This window comes from Ambystoma mexicanum, chromosome 1q (genome assembly GCF_040938575.1).
Source record: "Ambystoma mexicanum isolate Mex_15411 chromosome 1q, UKY_AmexF1_1, whole genome shotgun sequence".
NCBI lineage: Eukaryota > Metazoa > Chordata > Amphibia > Caudata > Ambystomatidae > Ambystoma > Ambystoma mexicanum.
This window is the reverse complement of record NC_090922.1, coordinates 208,285,775-208,305,477: the sequence shown is the minus strand read 5'-3', so window position 1 is coordinate 208,305,477 and position 19,703 is coordinate 208,285,775. Positions and strand designations below refer to the sequence as shown.

Here is a 19,703-nt window from a genome sequence, read left to right as displayed (position 1 = left end):
CTGCATGACATGAATGGTTGGGCCTGCAAGTCAGCTTCTAAAGAAATATAACTTTTAGGCTAAAAAGTAGAGGGGAGTTTGTGTGTGCGTGGCAGCAGGCAGAAAGTGCATTTTATTTTTGACGACGGCAAACGTGCAGTAAGCCTGGGAAAGGAAACATCCTTTCAAGATTTCTCATCGCTTGTTTCCAAATTTCCGGACAAAAAAACTGCCCCTGTGGGGGGTGTCTGCTTTGTGCTGGCCCCATTTACTGTTTCCAGTTCCTTCCTCACCATCATCGGGGTTAATATAGCAACTACTACCAGGGGAGTTGCTAGGTCTGGAAAAGACCCGGGGCTAGGCTGATGTCGGAACTGTTGGGCCTGGGGCTAGCTAGTCTTTTGGCTGTAGCTCCTGAGATTCTATCCGGGGCTACAACCAAAAGATCAGGGGCTATAGCCCCCTAAGCCCCCCCCTAGCAACGCCCCTGACTACTACATCATGACTGTGTAAGGCCCAAAGCAATGGGTCTTGTCCAGCCATCCATCTGCCCATTGCACAGTACTTCCTGTTAAAACACTTTCCATTTTTGATACACTTCCTGTACCAGTCCCTCACAAAATGACGCCCTGCCGGGTCCATGACCCCACATAGCCCTTAAGCGGTCAGATATGATGATGTGATGGATGGTTGTCAGCGACACAAGGTTGTGTAAATGGCAGTGGTGTCGCTAGGGTAGGGCCAGGGGAGTAACCGGCCTCCCCTACGAAATCCTGAACGGAATTCAGTGGTGGAAATGGAAAAAATGTAAAGGGGCACCCCACAAGGGCTTTTGAACTCAGCTCAAAGGTAATGTTTAAAATAATAGTTTTAAAATGGGGCAATTTCTTTCATGCTGCTTCTTCATACATGCCAACATTCTGCGACCAAAAAGACGAAGGATTTTTCAAGTTTCAAAAATAATAATTCCCATAACAATGACACCACAAGAACATACAAAACCTAAATTGTTGGCACCATTGAAGCATTCTAAAATGCACAACCCATCAAACAGCACAACATGGAAAGATGCTCAAATGTTAAAAATGTATCATTCTGAATGGTAACTTAACACCAAATTCAATTGCCTAAATTCACAGCAGGTAATCACACAGAGCTGGTAGGCAACGCTTGCCACTGCTCTGTAGCAGCAGCCCGGGCAGTACATATTTATTGCAAGTTGAACACTGAATGGCATGGCGAATGATACCCCCGCAGTCTGATAGGCAGATGCTGTGTGATGGTGTTACACTCTGCCACTTGCCTTCACTGGTGTTTCACCTAGGGGTTGTCCCGGCAAGAGTGCAGGACAGAGTCGAGTAGCTGTCAGGTCAGTGGATTAGTCTGAGCCAATCAAAGTAAGGACCTGCCAGTCCACTGTACAGACAGACTAATCAATGTATTGCATGCTTTGTCCTGCAGCCTGCCCTAGAGTCACATACATTACATGCCACTGTAAAAAGCAGTAGGATATGTCACTGAAATCTGTAGGGGGTAGGATTGCTTAAAAAGCAGTAGCCTACTGCCTAAATCTGTAGGGTTGGCAAGTATGCTTCTTTCCAAACTCCACACTGTACATCCATTCCACTGTAAATCACTTCCCATGGCAGTGGTGCACCAAAAATACTGTTGGTACTGCAGTCATTTTTAGTACATTAAAGCATTAAAGGATTAAAGATACGCTCTACAGTAGAAGGCTGTAAGGGTAGCTCAGCAGGTTGAGAAACCGTTGCTGAGATGTTATATGTTAAAAACTGGTTGGTAATCGTACGACGTTTGGCAAGTTCTATAAAATGTGTTTGGCCAGGGGGTGGGATGGGCTGGTCGCTTGCTTTTATTCAGGGTGTGGCTGGAGGTATTTCTGCCCCTGTAGTGAAAATCAAAATTTGGCACCCATGAAGCCACAGTTTAATGTCCTAATAAGTGCTGTCGGCACAACACGAGGATTTATTTGTAATTAAGCAGTTTGACAAGCATATAACATCAAAGGAAGTGGCACAAAAATGACAGGGTATTTGCATGGTAGTCCGACAAAAAAAGAAACACATTTCAAAGAAAACTAGTGAAGTCAGGTTTAAGCAGCATTTTTGGAAACTACCTTTTTATTCTATGAAAGCATGTAGAAAGCTTGCTTTTAACACTGATGGCAGGATAGTCATGGCCCATTGATTTCCGTGGTGTCACTTTCAGGCCAGAAGAAAAAGAAAAAAAAGACTAGGCAAATATACCTGCAAACTCGCGAATGACGGCTGGGGAAAGGAGCACAAAACATATTAGCCCCCGGCTTCTGTCCGTGAAGCTCAGAGCACGGTAAAGCCTTTTCAGGGCTGAGGCAGGCCAGGTCGGATATCCTGGGGGCCATCTGATGCTGGATCTCAGACCGGGAAAGAGCCGGCCCATAGACCAGCGATGGTTGGTATGTAAAACACAAGTTAGAGGTAGGATTAGGCTGGAACAAAACGGAGCTACACTCCTCCAAACATTGTCTTTCCAGGAGCGCCGTTCCATGTATTCCCAAAGCTCAAAAAGCGGAGGACTTTTTTTTCTTCCACAAATCTCCTTAATGCTGTGAGTTGGATGTCTGCGGTGCATTTGAAATGCTAGCACATTATGCAACATTCACCAATAGCCTCAGAAAGTTCCTTTGCTCACCAGGACAGCCACAACTCAAACAAAGAAATGATCCAAAGGGTATCTAGTCTTTGCATCGAATACCAAAGCATCGAATGCCTTACCATATAAAAAAATGCATCGGAAAAAAGCATCAAATGCATTTTTTCAATGGTAAAGGGTTTATTTTAATTAGAATGGGTTTTTGAGGTAAAAATAAAGGTGTCTGGGGGTGGCCCCCCATAATAAAAATGCATTTGATGTTTTTTTTTCAGTGCTTTTTTTTCTATGGTAAGGCATTTGATGCTCGGCATTTGATGCAATGACTATAAACCGATCCAAAGCTGCATGTCTGTCTCATGCTTTGCACACATTTTACTGTCATGGTGACTATCCTGGCAGATGAAATGGGCACCAAACGAAGTATTCATTGTATTTTAAGAAGGAATGCTCATTTCGATCACAATTACTAACATGTTTGATAAATTGGTGGCCATTCGTATGTTCCCAACTGCACTTTGTTTTTATGCAAAACTGCCAGCATCCTATATTCAGGGCCCCCACATTATTCATCATCTAGCTCCAACCTGCAGTCCAACCCACACCACTGAAAATCGCCCCCTCACCTACTACCTCTTCACCTGTGCGTGAAGGGTGGGGTGGTTAGTTCCCCCAGTAAATTCTGGCAAGTTCCAGCACTGCTTTTATATCCCAATTGCCAAGCTGTCTATTGAAATAAAACCATACCTACCCATCACCTGCGAGATAGTACATTGAGATGCTACACTGGCTCGGGATTCCGAAGCAGTCAAAAGGCCCATCTTGGCAGTGATCTGTGTATGAAGGCAGACATGCCAACACTCCCAAATTAGACGGGAGACTGCTTATTTTATAATCATTATGTTTTGCTGTTTGTACTTTCTCTCGACAAAAATAATTAATTCCCCATTGCAATCCAAATGGGAGAATTCAATTCTCCTGCTTTCTGTAGCATAATCTCCCTACCAGGCGCTGCAAAATGTTGGCATGTATGTGAATAGCTGTAGGCAAAGAGGTCTTTGCAGGTAATGGGCAGGGTGTGTGTGGCTATAGTCATGTGCATTATTGTAAAGACTGGTAGGGGGTGTCTGTACTTCCGCTCTCTATATGGTAGAGGAGAGGCACAGAAGACCCCAGCCAAGATTCTCTATTACGGTAGCAATGGACGAGCAATCAAGGCCTAGCTTCTCAGGAGGTGCTGCGTGCTGGTTCTTAAGTACAGTGTAGTCCCCGAACCCCCACAAAGGAATGTCCACACACTGTATTACTGAAAACACAGTCTTTATATAATTAATATTCAAAGGTATGTACACGATCACAATAACGCACTTTGTACTCGGAAGTCAATAATGATAAATATATACAATTCTAAAGTGGTACCACTAATGTTATCTAATCTCATTAAAGTGCGGTGCTCGTCGACGACAGAGCGTTGGCATCCTGCAAGGAGGAGGCGTGTGGGACACCTCGATGACGTTAGTTCTGGACCGCAAAGAGATGATGAAGAACTGTGGCCCAGCAAGGGTGTCGAGTCGTCGGCGTCTCTGTGGTCTTTAGGTGGCGGGAAACCGACCGGTGGATTCTCCTCGGCACGTCGACGGTCGGGCCTTCTCCAGCGGGAGACAAGCGGGTGACGATGCAGACGAGAGCGTCCGATGATCAATGGAAGTTCTTAGGCAAACGGGAGCACGGCGGCTCCGGTCGGCGACAGCGGTCTTCGACAGTGGCGGACAACAGTCCGAGTGCTTCTCCTTGGAGTTCCGCAGCAGTCCCTGTATCGGGTCAGCAGCCTGTTGAAGGTTTGTCTACCAGTGAGCGTTGGCAAAGGTCAGCTGTGCACGATGGTCCCTCGTAGCTCGGCAAGAGGGCGTCTTACCAGGTCCTCTCTGGGTCAGTCCTTGAAAACACAGCAGCTTTCAGATTGTGAAGGAGAGCCACGGCACTTCTTCTCGTCCAGCAGGGTTTCAAGGTCAAGCGTCAGTTATTCCAGTTACTCGTCGTAGTGGACTTCAGCTTCTGAACACGATTCCTAGCAGTGAGAGGTCCCCAGATATACTGTTGATCTCCCATTCATTCTGCTGGGTCACACTCAAGCATCCAATCACGACTACGGGAATTCATGCAGGCAGGCAGCCAATCAGGCACAAGAGGTGTTCAGGCCATTCACTTCTCTCCAGACACTCACAACAAGTTATGTGTATTGGGACAAGTACCAAGCCATTCAACACTCCAAGCCACATTCATACCGGTTTCGGGCAGGGTTGTCTCAGTCATTGTGTCAGCCACCAGATACTAGACACCCTCAACACAGAATACATATTCGTCACACACTCTATTCACCCAGGTCCCACCCACAGGAGGTACCCACAACATACATCACTGGGAAGGCTCCAGCTAGTCTGGCCTGGCCTTCGCAACAACACCATATATGGTACTTCCACCCAACAGCCAGTCAGGGGGAAGGGACAGAGTCAGGGCTTCCCAGGACTTTGGGAAAACAAGGTAATGAGGAATAGAAAGCAAGAGGCCACAGGGGCCATCTTGTTTTCCATCAGGAATCAATGGATCCCAATGGCAGGGCCGGGGTATCCCAAAATGCAGGATACTCCGCGCACCTGTCAATTTCAGCATGGAGCTGCCACCAGCCCATACCCTGCTCTGCGGGCCACCCACAGGCGCCCAAAAACATACACTAGGGGCACAGGGTTGTACCCCCACCCATGGGTGCCATAAGGGTATCCCACGTGTCCGTTCACCAAACCAAAAGAGAGAGAGCTGCACCGCCAGAAGTCCCACATGACCTCCTGTGCAGAAAACACGACAGAACACACGATAAAAAGCAGTAAAGGACAAGGATACTGAGGCCCAGTCCCTCCGATGCATTTCCAGCATCAGAGTCGCCCCCAGACTGAGGTGGAGGGTGCCTAATCTCCCACAGGATAGACACCCTCATCCAGACTGTCAACATACCTTCTGGAAAGGCCATCTGCATTATTGTGACTCTTTCCTGGTCTGTGCTCTATGGTGAAGTCTAGCCCTTGCAGGCTAATGGACCACCTGAGCAGTTTTGGGTTCTCACCCTTCATCTGCATAAGCCACTTCAGGGGCTTATGATCTGTTTGGACCTTGAAGTTTGACCCCGTAAGGTAGGGCCTAAATCGCCTAAGGCTCCAAACTATACTAAAACATTCCTTTTCAACAGTAGCCCACCTAAGTTCTCTACCCTTGAGTTGTCTACTGATGAATATGATAGGATGTTCTCTCCCTTTGTCATCTAACTGGGAAAAGACAGCTCCAATTCCGGTGTCGCAGTCATCTGTCTGGACGATAAAGGGTCGGCTGTAGTCAGGCGCACACAACACGGGTGCCCGACACAGACTTTCTTTCAAGCCCTCAAAGGCCCTCTGACAGTCTTCAGTCCAATTGACCTTCCTAGGCACCGGGTATTATCGCAATTTCATGGCGGACTATGTGGAAAGAGTGCGGGGTAACCTACACCCCGTAAGGTAGGGCCTAAATCGCCTAAGGCTCCAAACTATACTAAAACATTCCTTTTCAACAGTAGCCCAACATGGTGGTTCTCAGAGGAGCATCTACATAGTCCTCTGGCTTGAGCAGGGTCCTGTCCACCACTGTCATGCTTGCCCCAGTGTCTCTCAAACCAGTAGAAGGCTGGCCATTCAGGAGAACACTTCTCAAAAATCTACGGATGTTCTGTGGGATAGTCGCCAGTACTTCCGCGTACTGGTCCCAGGCCCCAAGGGACACTAAGGAAATCTCTATGGGAGCACCAAAGGTGATCCCTGTATTGGAGGGGAGGACAGCGGCCTCCACCTCAGATATGGGGTAAGGGTAGGTCAGGCTGACAGCCTGTACTCCCAGTGCCTTACCTTTACACTTGGAGTCACCCCTTTTGTGATCCAGAGCCCCACAGTCCCAACAAGTGCCGGGAGTGCGGGGTACGGTACTGGAACCACCGGGAGCCTGCTTTGCAGCAGGTGGACCACTACTCTTATTCCCACCCACAGATGACTTATCCCCACCAGATTTTTGGGTCTTAGGAGAGGAGGATTTAGTTTTATTCGACTGTGACTGCTTTTGGGACACCTCAGCTTTCTGAGAGGCCCCTTTTTCTTTGTCCTTGTCCTTCCCACTGGAGTCCTTAGGGGACACCCGGTGGGAGACCCACTTGCCAGCCAACCTAGCCAGCTTAAAGGGATCCAAAATGTCCTGGTCAGCAACATACTGATGCAGCTCCAGTGAACAGGCTTCAGAAAAATGCGCAAAAAACAATAGGTGGGACAATTCAACGAAAGTTTTCACCTTGTAACCATCAATCCACTGCATCATATTCATGTGCGCAGCACTCACCCAGTCAACCCAAGACACATTCTCTCTTTTCTTAAAATCCCTGAACCTTTTAAGGTATTTTATAGGCGTCTTGCCAAACTTGGCAATCAAAGCAGATGTCATACACTCATACTGACCCCTTTTTTCCACACTCACCTTCAGAATACAGTCATACCCAGTTTGAGGCACTATGCTTAGCAAACACTTAGCCCAATCTCTTTTGTCAACATCATGAATTGCACACGCCATTTCAAACGCTTCAATCCATTGGAGGATATCAGAACCCTCTGAAAACACACCAACCAAATCCTTCATAAATTTAGTTGCTGGGGACCTGACACTCTCTCTGGGTTTCGCTGAAGTCTCCACTCAAGCTTTCTCTAGCTGGATTCTCTGACATTCAGTGTCCTTGTCTTTGAGTTCAAGATCCCTATTCTTGAGTTCAACTTGTTGCGCCAGCTCCTCTTTCTTAAATTCAGCATCTATTTCCAACTTGCGATATTCAAAGGCCAATTTCATCCTTAATAACTCAAGCTCCAATGTATTGCTGGGGTTCGGAACAGAGGCAGCAGGAATGACGGCATCCCCAGAAACAGATTCAGTAGAAACCCCAGGGGCAGAGTCCTCATTGGTTGCATTCCTCCCTTCATCAAGAGTTTCACCATCGGTCTGGTAGTCCACCAGGGCAGCTATCAGCTCAGCCCTAGACTTATCCACAAAGTCTAACTCCCTGGCTTCACAAGCACTCTGGAGAGCCTCTAAGCTCATCCGAGTAAATTTACCATTCGCAATAGACTCCATTGCTTGTAATGCAGTTATTTTGTACACACCCAAACCTTAATCTAATAAAGTGCGGATATTTTGTAAGTGACACAGTTATACACTGATTCTTAAAACCATAAGCATCCCACCGCTGCCACCAGTGTAAAGACTGGTATGGGGTGTCTGTACTTCCGCTCTCTATATGGTAGTGGAGAGGCACAGAAGACCCCAGTCAAGATTCTCTATTACGGTAGCAATGGTCGAGCAATCCAGGCCTAGCTTCTCAGGAGGTGATGCGGCCTGGTTCTCATGTACAGTGTAGTCCCCGAACCCCCACAAAGGAATGCCCACACACTGTATTACTGACAACACAGTCTTTATATAATTAATATTCAAAGGTATGTACACGATCACAATAACGCACTTTGTACTCGGAAGTCAATAATGATAAATATATACAATTCTAAAGTGGTACCACCAATGTTATCGAATCTCATTAAAGTGCATCAACTGTACGGTTAAAATGTCACACAGATTAATAACGAGAAAACCAGCTATAGAGATAGGCAGGAACGTAAGATGGTTGAAACAATAGGCAGAATGCTGGCCCCGTTACCTAGACACAGTTCTGTGTGGAGATCCCCCCACCTGGGCAACCTGTAAAATAATATATATCGCACAAGCCCAGTCCATATGTTCAATAGTCTCACTTCTTCCTATTAAGGTTTTACCCCCCCCAATGTACCTGGTGGAGTAGAGTTCTCCGACGATGCGTTGACAGATCCTTCTTGAGTGCCTCCCTTTCAGGCGGGAGTCATGGATCGTCGAGAGGTGTCGGGGAACTTGGCGTTCGGTGTCAGGGAATCGACGGCCCTTCTTGAGTGCCCTCCCTTTAAGGCAGGAGTCATGGGTCGTGAAACGTCCGACGGTGAACACGATGAACTCGGCAGGGAAGTGGCAGCTTCGTTCTTAGCGGTGCTCGTCGACGACAGAGCGTTGGTGTCCTGCAAGGAGGAGGCGTGCGGGACACCTCGATGACGATAGTTCTGGACCGCAAACAGATGATGAAGAACTGTGGCCCAGCAAGGGCGTCGAGTCGTCGGCGTCTCTGTGGTCTTTAGGTGGCGGGAAACCCACCGGTGGATGCTCCTCGGCGCGTCGACAGTCAGGCCTTCTCCAGCGGGAGATAAGAGGGTGACGATGCAGATGAGAGCGTCGGATGATCAATGGAAGTTCTTAGGCAAACGGGAGCACGGCGGCTCCGGTCGGGGACGGCGGTCGTCGACAGTGGCGGACAACAGTCCCAGTGCTTCTCCTTGGAGTTCCGCAGCAGTCCCCGTATCGGGTCGGCAGCCTGTCGAAGGTCTGTCTACCAGGGAGCATTGGCAAAGGTCAGCTGTGCACGATGGTCCCTCGTAGCTCGGGAAGAGGGCGCCTTACCAGGTCCTCTTTGGGTCAGTCCTTGAAAACACAGCAGCTTTCAGATTGTGAAGGAGAGCCACGGCACTTCTTCTCGTCCAGCAGGGTTTCAAGGTCAAGCGTCAATTATTCCAGTTAATCATTGTAGTGGCCTTCAGCTTCTGAACACGATTCCTAGCAGTGAGAGGTCCCCAGATATACTGTTGATCTCCCATTCATTCCGCTGGGTCACACTCAAGCATCCAATCACGACTACGGGCATTCATGCAGGCAGGCAGCCAATCAGGCAAACGAGGTATTCGGGCCATTCACATCTCTCCAGACACTCACAACAAGTTATGTGTATTGGGACAAGTACCGAGCCATTCAACACTCCAAGCCGCATTCATACCGGTTTCGGACAGGGTTGTCTCAGTCATTGTGTCAACCACCAGATACTAGACACCCACAACACAGAATGCATATTCGTCACACACTCTATTCACCCAGGTCCCACCCACAGGAGGTACCCACAACATACATCACCGGGAAGGCTCCAGCTAGTCTGGCCGGGCCTTCACAACAACACCATATATGGCACTTCCACCCAACAGCCAGTCAGGGGGAAGGGACAGAGTCAGGGCTTCCCAGGACTTAGGGAAAACAAGGTAATGGGGAATAGAAAGCAAGAGGCCACAGGGGCGATCTTGTTTTCCATCAGGAATCAACGGATCCCAATGGCAGGGCCGGGGTATCCCAAAATGGAGGATACTCCGCGCACCTGTCAATTTCAGCATGGAGCTGCCACCAGCCCATACCCTGCTCTGCAGGCCACCCACAGGTGCCCAAAAACATACACTAGGGGCACAGGGTTGTACCCCCACCCATGGGTGCCATAAGGGTATCCCACGGGTCCATTCACCAAACCAAAAGAGAGAGAGCTGCACCGCCAGAAGTCCCACATGAACTCCTTTGCGGAAAACACGACAGAAAACACGATAAAAAGCAGTAAAGGACAAGGATATTGAGGCCCTGTCCCTCTGATGCATTTCCAGCATCACAATTATCCTTATGAGGTGCGAATGGTGGCTGATTGAAGGGGAGGCTGCATAAAGCTGATTCCTCCTGGGACAATAACACACTAATGGGGGTCATTTAAATGCATTAGCTTTCATTGTGTTTCGTCAGTCTTGATAGTACAGTGGAGTGGAGGAAAGGAAGGGTCCAGGTATGTAGTTTGAAATGGGCGGGGGGTGACTGTGAGTAGGGGGGTGCAAAAAAGCTGGCAGGCTGGCGGATCATCGTTGCACTATTTTTTTAGTTTTTATACTTCAACCACTATGCTCCGTTAGGTGCAACATACCACAAGTCTACTCCACAACTGCCCGCGGCTGCCGTCGCTACTGTGGCGCCAGAAGTATTAGACTTTTTGAAGTCTTTCCAACCTAATTGCTTGCTGTATAAATGCATGATTTTACCTCCCATGTGCCACTTTGGACTACTTTGCTCGCGTCAATGTGGGAAAAGTATATGCATTGCCCTTTTTGGCCCCCTTCTGTGCCCCTCCTAAATGTGATTCCTGGAGACACCACTGGTAAATGGCAGACGTGCACTTTAGCAATCCCACATAACCTAACAACAAAAATACATTTATAACCTCTCTAAAACACTGCAAAGCCCAGAAGAAGGGTCATCATAAGGATCAGTGGAGCATCCAGAGCCATTTTTACATTTCGCATAGCTGCGTGTGGGTGGAGGATGAATTCAGTGACACCCATGCCTTGACGCTCTTCCACCGCTCATCACTTCTCTGTTCTCTCCCTCTCCCCCTTACAGACCGATGTAAGATCACGGCGCAGTGGAGCCGGGTGCTGTACAGCGGCAAGAAGGTGTGGGTCAGCGAGATCCCTGACGGTTTGGTACATCACCTTGAAACGGTCGCCTTTTTCTGCCGCCACCAGAGCGCCACCTGCAGTTACACGGCGACGTCGCAGTGCTTCGACGGCGAGCTCCCCCTCCCGGCCTGCTATGAGGGTGAGGGAATCGCTGAGTTTGTAATGCAGTCATTGTAACGTTTTAAAAATGAACCCTGGTACCACTGGTTTAGGGTGCCTTCATAAATCAGTATATCCTCACTTAACTTAACCTCTCCATCCAACTATAATGATAGGAAAGTTCACTAAATTATGAGCTATGTTTTGTGTGCTTAGGTCATAGGTCATAATCTATTGTTGACAAACCTCTTTTTAATGTGCTAACATGTTTTCTAATATAGCATAAAAAGCTTGGATGATCTATATGAGATTTCGACTTGACTTAATTCATACGGGCACTCGCATGAATGGTAAATGGTTCGGACAGGGAGAGGTCCTGTTGTTGGAGACATCTGTAGGTTTTGTGTGAACCCAAATGAAACAGAAACTTTAGAGCATTTATTCTTGTATTGCCCTCAATTTGAACCACGAAGACAGACATGTCTAGGAACATCTATAGGAGCCAATTCGTACCCTGAACGTCATATGGTTTGGATTCGATGTATGTGGGGATCTACCAATTCAATTACATTGGCTAGTGTGAGACTTGTGAACATAATTGAGGCTGCCCTAAAGGAAAAGAATAATGGGATACAAAATGTGATGGAGTAGGCCCAAAAAGTCGTTCTTGATGACAAAATGTGTGGTGAAAGAAATACTCTAACTGGGCACATGGTGGTATTAACAAGGTGAGAACCATCTATCTGTGGACACCGCCAATGTGTCTATAAAGTGGTGTAATGGTTATTCATTAGGATATGAGTGATCCCTGACGTCTTCTGGGGAACTTGATAATGGGCTTAGGGATACAAAAGTGAGATTCTTTTTGATCCTACTAGGGCGAGCACTGTCAGTTCTGATGCCTAGCAAATCTTATTTTTAATTGATATGATTATTTTGTTATTAGTGTGTATGAACATGTTTAACTAAAGAAGCAACTATGTGTATGAGGTATTGAAATACTCTCTCATTCAGAATTATTTTAATATTGTTAATATATTGTGATGTGCTAATTGTTTTTATTCAAAGGAGTTGAGATACTGAAGACTTGTAAATATTATGTTTTGAGTTTGGGATACTCCATTTTCTTTTGGAAATATATTCTGTAAAGGTGTAATTGATTTTACTACCAAAAACAAAATAAAAATCAAAATAAATAAATAAATAAATAAATAAAAAGATATATAGATATATATATATATATATATATATATATATATATATATATATAGAGAGAGAGAGAGCATAATGTGCCAACCAAACACTATAAGGAATAATATTGTAGGTGCTATTCTCACATTGACCCCCCTGGTGAATGTGAGTACACATGGGAATGACACTGTTTCGTTGCAAATGGAGCATGGGAGGGAGTGTCCAATGTGGCGCTGGCGTTTTAGGATGTATTTCATTTATATATTCGTTTAGTACTTTATAAGGTGCCACATGTATACAAGACACTACAGAGCACCCACACTGATCCCCATAGGACATTAATGAAGTGCACAGGGGTCTGCAACATTTGAGCCATAGCCAGTATGGGTCAATGGAGAAGGTTAATGGAGTCATAGCTCAAAACATCTGGAGAGCCGCAGGTTGCAGATCCCTGCCATAGTGAAAGGGCTTGGCTGGAATTAATATTTATCATAGATTGGGGCAGTACTAATATCTTAGCAAAAGACCCTTTTGGTGCATCTTTAAATGTGGTAGACATTTTTTAGCAAGAACAGACCATAGTCTTCTAAAGGCAATGGGCCCGATTCATGCAATTATTTGCATGTTCAAGGTGACTTTGTACTGCTGAAAAGTGACTTTACACTGCTGTCACAACCCTGATTCATGGAACTGTGCAAAGTGTATTTTTGCAGTGTAAAGTCTGGAACTGTGCAAAGTGTATTTTTGCAGCGCACAGTCAGTGCAAAGTCATTTTGTACTGCAACAATGACTTTGTACTGACTTTGCACTGCAAAAATACACTTTGCACAGGTCCATGAATAAAGGTTTATGTCGGCAGTGCAAAGTAACTTTTCAGCTGTGCAAAGTCACTTTGAACCGTGCAAAAAAAGTCCAATATGTTCAGACATAAAAGAAATGCGCTCGACTGGTGGGTTAGCTCACTGGGTAGAAGAGTCATTTTTCTCTGGTCTCTGTGCCAGGCAAAGCAAATGTGCAGGTTGACTTTCTTTTTCCAGCCGCCAGTATGACTGTGGGATTAAGATGGCGCTGATGCCAGCGAATGAGAGATTGTGCGTCTGCGCAGTATTGGGGGACGTGCTCCTGATTAGTTGGGTGCTGAAGTGAACGGATTTGAGACGAAAAATAAACTATATGGACTTTCTCCCGAAATGACTTTTAAATCTCTTTTTCTCATCTTCCTTGTCTTGCTTTGCAGAACCTACATGGCTGCGGTACAAGTTGTTCCCCAAGAAACTGGTGTCCGAGATTGCTTCATGCTGAAAGAGGAAAGACATTTTAGTTTCTCGCTGAGGAAATGGAAAGGCGCTGGACAGGCTGCAGCTGCCACTCACAGACACACAGACACTTTATCTGATCCACCGTGAGACTGGGCAGCGTGGGGTGGCAGGCCACACCGCAGAGACTTTGTGCCAGGCCTGAAGTACAGCAGGTCCCTTCGGGAGTTCAATGTCACACGCTGCTACATGTTATGTTAATATTCTTATATACTGTGCTCTTCACATGTGTATGTATGTATGTATGTATGTATATATGTATGGAAGGATGCTTGGGATTTCTAAAGTGCAAACCTAGCTGGGAAGCAACGACGTGCTGTACGTGGGGGTATACCCACAAGATTACCAGTAGGGTGCAGGAGTAGCAGCAGAGATGGGATGCAGAGGGAGAGCAGGATATTGGGAATTACTGCGCGGAGGCGTGGCCGACTAGTGGCGCAGTGTGCTGCCACCCAGGGTAAACCAGACGGCAGTCTGTGGGAGGCAAAGTTGAAAGGATAGAAGGAAGGCAAACAGAAACAAACAAGCAGCTGGAAAGGTATAAAGGGATGGATGGTGTATGGCTGTGGTAGTAGGTCTGTGCATGTGTGTTTGTGTGTGTGTGGGTGCGCACGTGTGTGAGTTTATTGGCAGGGGATCATATGAATGTTCATTTGGATCAGGAATTGTGATGCTAAGCATTTTCCGTAGGGTATTTTGCATGCAGATACCATAAACTGCAACACCAATCCCAAGAATGTAATTGACTGTTCTGCCCCAGGATAGTACTATAGCAGAGGTCTGTGATTTACAGATCTCCAGATGTTTTGGACTACGAACCCCGTGATCCCTCACCATTGGCAAATCTTTCCTGGGCTGATGGGTGTTGCAGTCCAAATCATCTGGAGAGGCGAACGTTGCAGACCCCTGCACTAGAAGCCCAGCACTACTAGTGAAAATGAGTGATGTCAATTTGCCATTGAAGAAGTGCGAGTTATGTGAGGAACAGCCCACAGATGACAAGTGCCCTCCTGCACAGCCATCAAGCAGTGCTTGCGTAAACCAAAACTCTACAACTTAAAACAGTTAAAGGTATAGATTGGTGGGGAATGTGCACATCCAGAGGCAGTCTCTTACAAAGAAAATTCTGGAGAATTCCTAACTGACCTGAATAACATGTGACTGAGTCTAACTCGGCCCTGTCCTTCCATCAGCGCCAACCAATTTCAACAGGTGTTAAGACTGCATCCTGAGAAGGGTAATTGGAATTTCAAAACAGTCAAGTGAAATTCCAAGAAAAAAAAAGTCAAGCTTTTCTGATTCAAATGTCTAAAATACATTCCAATCCCTGGTTGTATTTAAATTTTCCAACATTTAACACATTAGAAAATTCCCATTTTCCAAACGCTTTCTGGAAATCAACATTAATCCAAGCAGATACTGCGAACACCCCATTTTCAAAATCAATATACTGAACTTGTGCTGTGCAAATAGTGCGACGGTCAGGGATGTTATTTGCGGGTGGCTAGGGGTCGCATCTGCAACCACTGTGGTCTCTCTTGCAACCCCTATTTCTATTGAAAACAATGAAAAATAGAAAACCGAGACTCCTGGGCTGCGGGCTCCACTGGGTCTGAGGTAGTGTCCAGTGCATGCTTGAAGTCTGCGGCGGGTCCCTTGGTGAGGAGCAACTCGTCTGTGTTTTCAATTCAAAATGACGGTGTGGTGCCACGAATCTATGTGTGTAACGACGATATCACATTAAATGGGCTTTTTAAGTCCTCTGGTGCCCAGTATTACGCTTAGATAATTAAAACTATGGGTAGTCTTGGGTATATTGAAAGAACCTTTTGCAGGAATTATGCTGCAGCAAACATAGCATTATCAGGTGCACTCCCGTGTGTGCACGCAGACCAGTCTACGATGGCGCTTACAAGTGAGACATTGTTCCTTGAATGGCCCAGGCACCAATTTGTCGGCTATGGGTTTGGCGCTTTTGCAGAAACTGGCAAAGTCGGCTATCTGCACCCTGCGCTTTAAAGTTGTGCCAGCGAGTCCCCACGTTAGGAGTGCCTCACGTGGTCCAGAATTTGTTCATGGACTAATGGACGGAAAACCGTTATGGCCTGACAAGTACACGTAAGCTTGGATGAGAATGTGGGTGACTTTATCGACTTGGAGGTCAGGACCAGATGGGGGCATTTGGAGAGCCACATCCAGATGGAGGGATTTAGAAGCTGCCGGGTCTCGTCGTTTGAGTGATGACATATGGGGATGTTCTGAAATATAGCGGCAGGGCTAGAGAGTGGCAGGGGTATGACTGACCCTACTCAAATCTCCTGCCCTCTAGTTTGCCTCTACACCTGTAGCCTCTTCCCAGTGGTGGGCATTTCGATTTCAGGGAGGCGAGATTTCTGAAGGGAGGATAAGGTTAGGCAACTACAGGGATGGTAAAAAGAGTGAGTGACAGACCTTCGGATTTCAGGATGGTCTTAGCCTCGGACTGTGCTGCCGCATTAATAGTCATAAGGAGAATATAACCAAATGGCCACATTGATTGTTGTTGCAGAAAGTTAGTGATAAAGCAGTTCTGTGTTGATTTCCATGAGAGGGTGTGTTGAGCACTTGTGATAATTAATGCTCATGGCGCCATTTCGGAGAAAGAACATTTTTTCAAATCGTCTGTGCAGCTGCGCCACACCACTGCATTCTGACAGATAATTTGCTGCTATGTAACTAGACCACAGATTTCAGAGGGCGGCACGCGGGAAACAGTTGAGTGTTTGGCAAACATCAAAAAGGTTTTTGGAGAGCCAAAAGGGGTAATCATGAGGGTGGGCACACACATTCATATCGCATGACCATTCTCCTGCTCTCGTGGCCCCCAGGACCAGCTGAGCTCACCGTTTTCAAGATCACAATTCCAGTTAGGACCTCGCGCCATTCCCCCTAACTGAGAGGCCAACGTTTTGCAATCTTGGGTAGGGGCTCCATGCTCCCATGAAACCTGACTGGATTTAAGGCCAGATGTTGTCACCCGTATGTACCCCCTTCTCTTTTCCCCACCACTTCCAATAGTAGACTCAGGACAAGAGCCCGGCACTAGGTCAGAGACCCGCATCCCCCACTACAACGGGGCTGGCTCCTTCCAGGATCGGGGCAGATGACTGCAAAAGCTCCGACTTACAAGCCCCCTCTGACTGTGTAACTGTACAGCAGGCAAGGATCACAGGCTGCTAAGGGGAGTCACAAGGACCCTGGTTCTATGATGGAATGTGTTTCTGCAGAGACTTGGAACTGGCGCCCCATCGTCTGCCACAGCAGCCTGCAAATCCTAACGAATTCTCAGGAAAGCTTGAGCAAGGAGAGAAGGATCGACGTTTTGTCGAGAATTGGGGAAAGCCACTCATTGGACTCTGCTCATCTTGAATGCATTCACGTGTGATGTGAATGGTTAAGAGGAGCCACAAACTCGACCAGGACCCTGCTCTGGTGCAACAATGTTTAAGAAAAGAAGTGCTGGACATGGAGTCTCAGAAGTGAGAGAGCCATACAGTGACCCACCCTTCCCCACTCAAACTCCTTCTTGGAAAGAGCTTTGTGGAAGCTCCGTTCATTGGTGTGACCTGGAGGAGTATTTGAATAGCGCACGTTGCACACAGAGCTCTGAAAATGCTAGATGCATTGAGCCCCATTATTGAGGGAAGTGCGGCCCTCCCTCCCCGCAGCTCACCCATTAAAAATTATTGACGAAGAGTAATGTATCCAAGCCTAGGACATTAAGGTGTTATGTTCGTCTCTGGGTTGTGGGGGACAATATGTGGTTGCTTGTCACATTACGTAAAGATAAATGCACACAGAGACAGATGGCCTCAGCTTACACCCAAACACTAAGTTTCTTCTATCTTAGTGGTAGCTGACTCATTGATACATTTAGAACCAGAGAATGTTGTTGATACTAAATCCTGGTCAATTATTTAATTTTCAGGCCTTGCTCATGCAGCATTTTGCTCCGGCATAAACCGACAGCACATGCCTCCAGTCAGTGCTTTTTTGGCTTGTTTAACATATCAAGGCCACAGATAACGAGTACTTATGTCTCCATTGATCTATAGATGTGTCATACACTAGCTGTAGTCTGCGTTAAAGATTTCGGTCACCCTGTTATAATTACTGCATTATGTATGTTTTACATGAAGGCCCCGCATCGAATTGCGAAAATTACATTCCCCAAATGTGTGATCGTGGACAAATCACGCTTCCTTCTGTGCCTCGGTTCTTATATCTGGCTGAAATTAGAGCGCCTGGAAAAACGGTTGCTAGATGTACCTGAAACATCTGAAGGTCATGTGCCATCACTTCTCTTGATGTTATTTGGGGGCAGGGTCAAAGGACATCACTTCCTGTGATGTCATTAGAGGTCAATGGTTGTGCAATGTCACTTCTGCTACCCCCGGCATTTTGGTCAAATTACATCCCTGGAGAAGGTGGGTGAGCAAAGCCTGTGTGTACGCTCACTGTACCTCCTTCACTATTGCAAGCTGTTGTGGGTATTTCCCTATGAGATTGTAGCAAGGCTTGGTGCAAACAGTTCCTATCTCCATTCTTTTGTGGAAGACAATACTGTTCCAACCCTATGTTGAAGTACTCCAGTGGTGAAGCCTGCAAGCTTGCAGAGGAAATCTGTTAGGAACCATATTTGAATGTTTTTTTTTATTTTTATTTTTGTTCAGCACTGGCCCTACCCAGAGAGTCTTGGAGCGCCTTACAAGGTTCAAAGGTTAAAAGGGTGGCAAATGAAACAGAAGTTACACGTTTTTTTAGGAGAGGATAGAAAGAGTAGGTTAGACAAGTGGTAGCAGGGACTTGGTGGGGCACGGTTATGTGTGGGGAAACAAGTATGTTTACAGCCTCTTTCTTAAAGGGGTGGTAGAGGGTGCAGTGCAGATGTGGAGAGGTAGAGTGTTCCATGCACTGGGTGGCAGTGGATAAATGCTTGTTTGTCTGTGCATGTTAGTTTGCAGAGTGGAATGTGTTGGAGATGCTGGCTTGGTTGTCTGGTCTTTGTGTGGGTCATGGGTTTCAGTTTGTCGTGAAGGCAAGATGGGGTTTTGTGGATTGCTTTGAAAACAATGCACGGACCCTTGAAGGTAACTCTTTGGCGTACGGGGAGCCAGTGGATCTTGGGGGGAGCTGGGGTGCCGTATGAATGCTTTGGTAAGTGGAGGATGAGTCTGGCTACTGCATTTTGTATGGCTTGCAGGGGGTCCATTGAGGAGAGCATTGCAAAAGTCCAGCTTGGAGGGAACCAGTGCTTGGGCTGTGGTGCGGAAGTCATCAGGGGGAAGGATGTGTCGGATCTTTCGTAGGAGGTGTAGTTGTGGATGCCATGTTTCGGTGACAGCAGCCGCGTCGTGTGTGATGGAAAGCTGGATGTCGATGGTAACAGCTACCATGGCTTGTGTGTCTGTGGTGAACTATGAAATGGACTATGCAATTTAACAATCTGGTACATTCTCATGAAAAAACTCCATCTGGTTATCAAGAAATGCCCAATTTCCCATTGGATGCGCAGGGCGGGCACTTGACATCACACAAGCATCGCAGGGATAGCTGTTGTGCCACCCGCATTCGACTGAGAGTTTTTCATCTGAATGTCAAAGCTGGAGGATGCCCCTTGCTCTGTGGATGCCAGTGCAATTTCACAGACTGACCATTCAATGTGCAAAATGGGTTTGAAATGCATGTATTTATTTCGTCGTGAAAGTTGAACATTTGATTTGTGTTGTACGGAAATAAATCATGAGTAAACCTGTGTGATAGCTGATCCCTTGACCTGTCATTTAGCGTGTGTATTTAGCAAGTGGGCGGCGTCCCGCCAAATCTCGAATTACTGGAATAGTGACTCGTGCTTGTAAATGACATTTCCATGTAAGCTCGGTCGGGCTTTGCAAATATGGCTGTTGCTTGTGTGCGCAGGGCAGAGGTGAAGGACCGCAGCGCTTTTCCTGGATCTCTGGGTACAGGAATACGGAGTGTCCTCAAA

The 19,703-nt window shown here is 46.8% G+C and overlaps 1 protein-coding gene across 1 annotated transcript in view; it reads left to right on the top strand.

The window, feature by feature from the left end:
• The window catches only part of LOC138526619 (beta-2-glycoprotein 1-like), a 145,546-nt gene extending 126,069 nt beyond the window's left edge, over positions 1-19,477 (top strand). Inside the window, exons 7-8 of the mRNA XM_069637366.1 lie at positions 11,014-11,211; positions 13,600-19,477. Coding sequence (XP_069493467.1) covers positions 11,014-11,211; positions 13,600-13,664 — 263 coding nt within the window. The 3' untranslated portion in view covers positions 13,665-19,477. The remainder of the gene's footprint in view (positions 1-11,013; positions 11,212-13,599) is intronic.
• Positions 19,478-19,703: the final 226 nt, after the last annotated feature.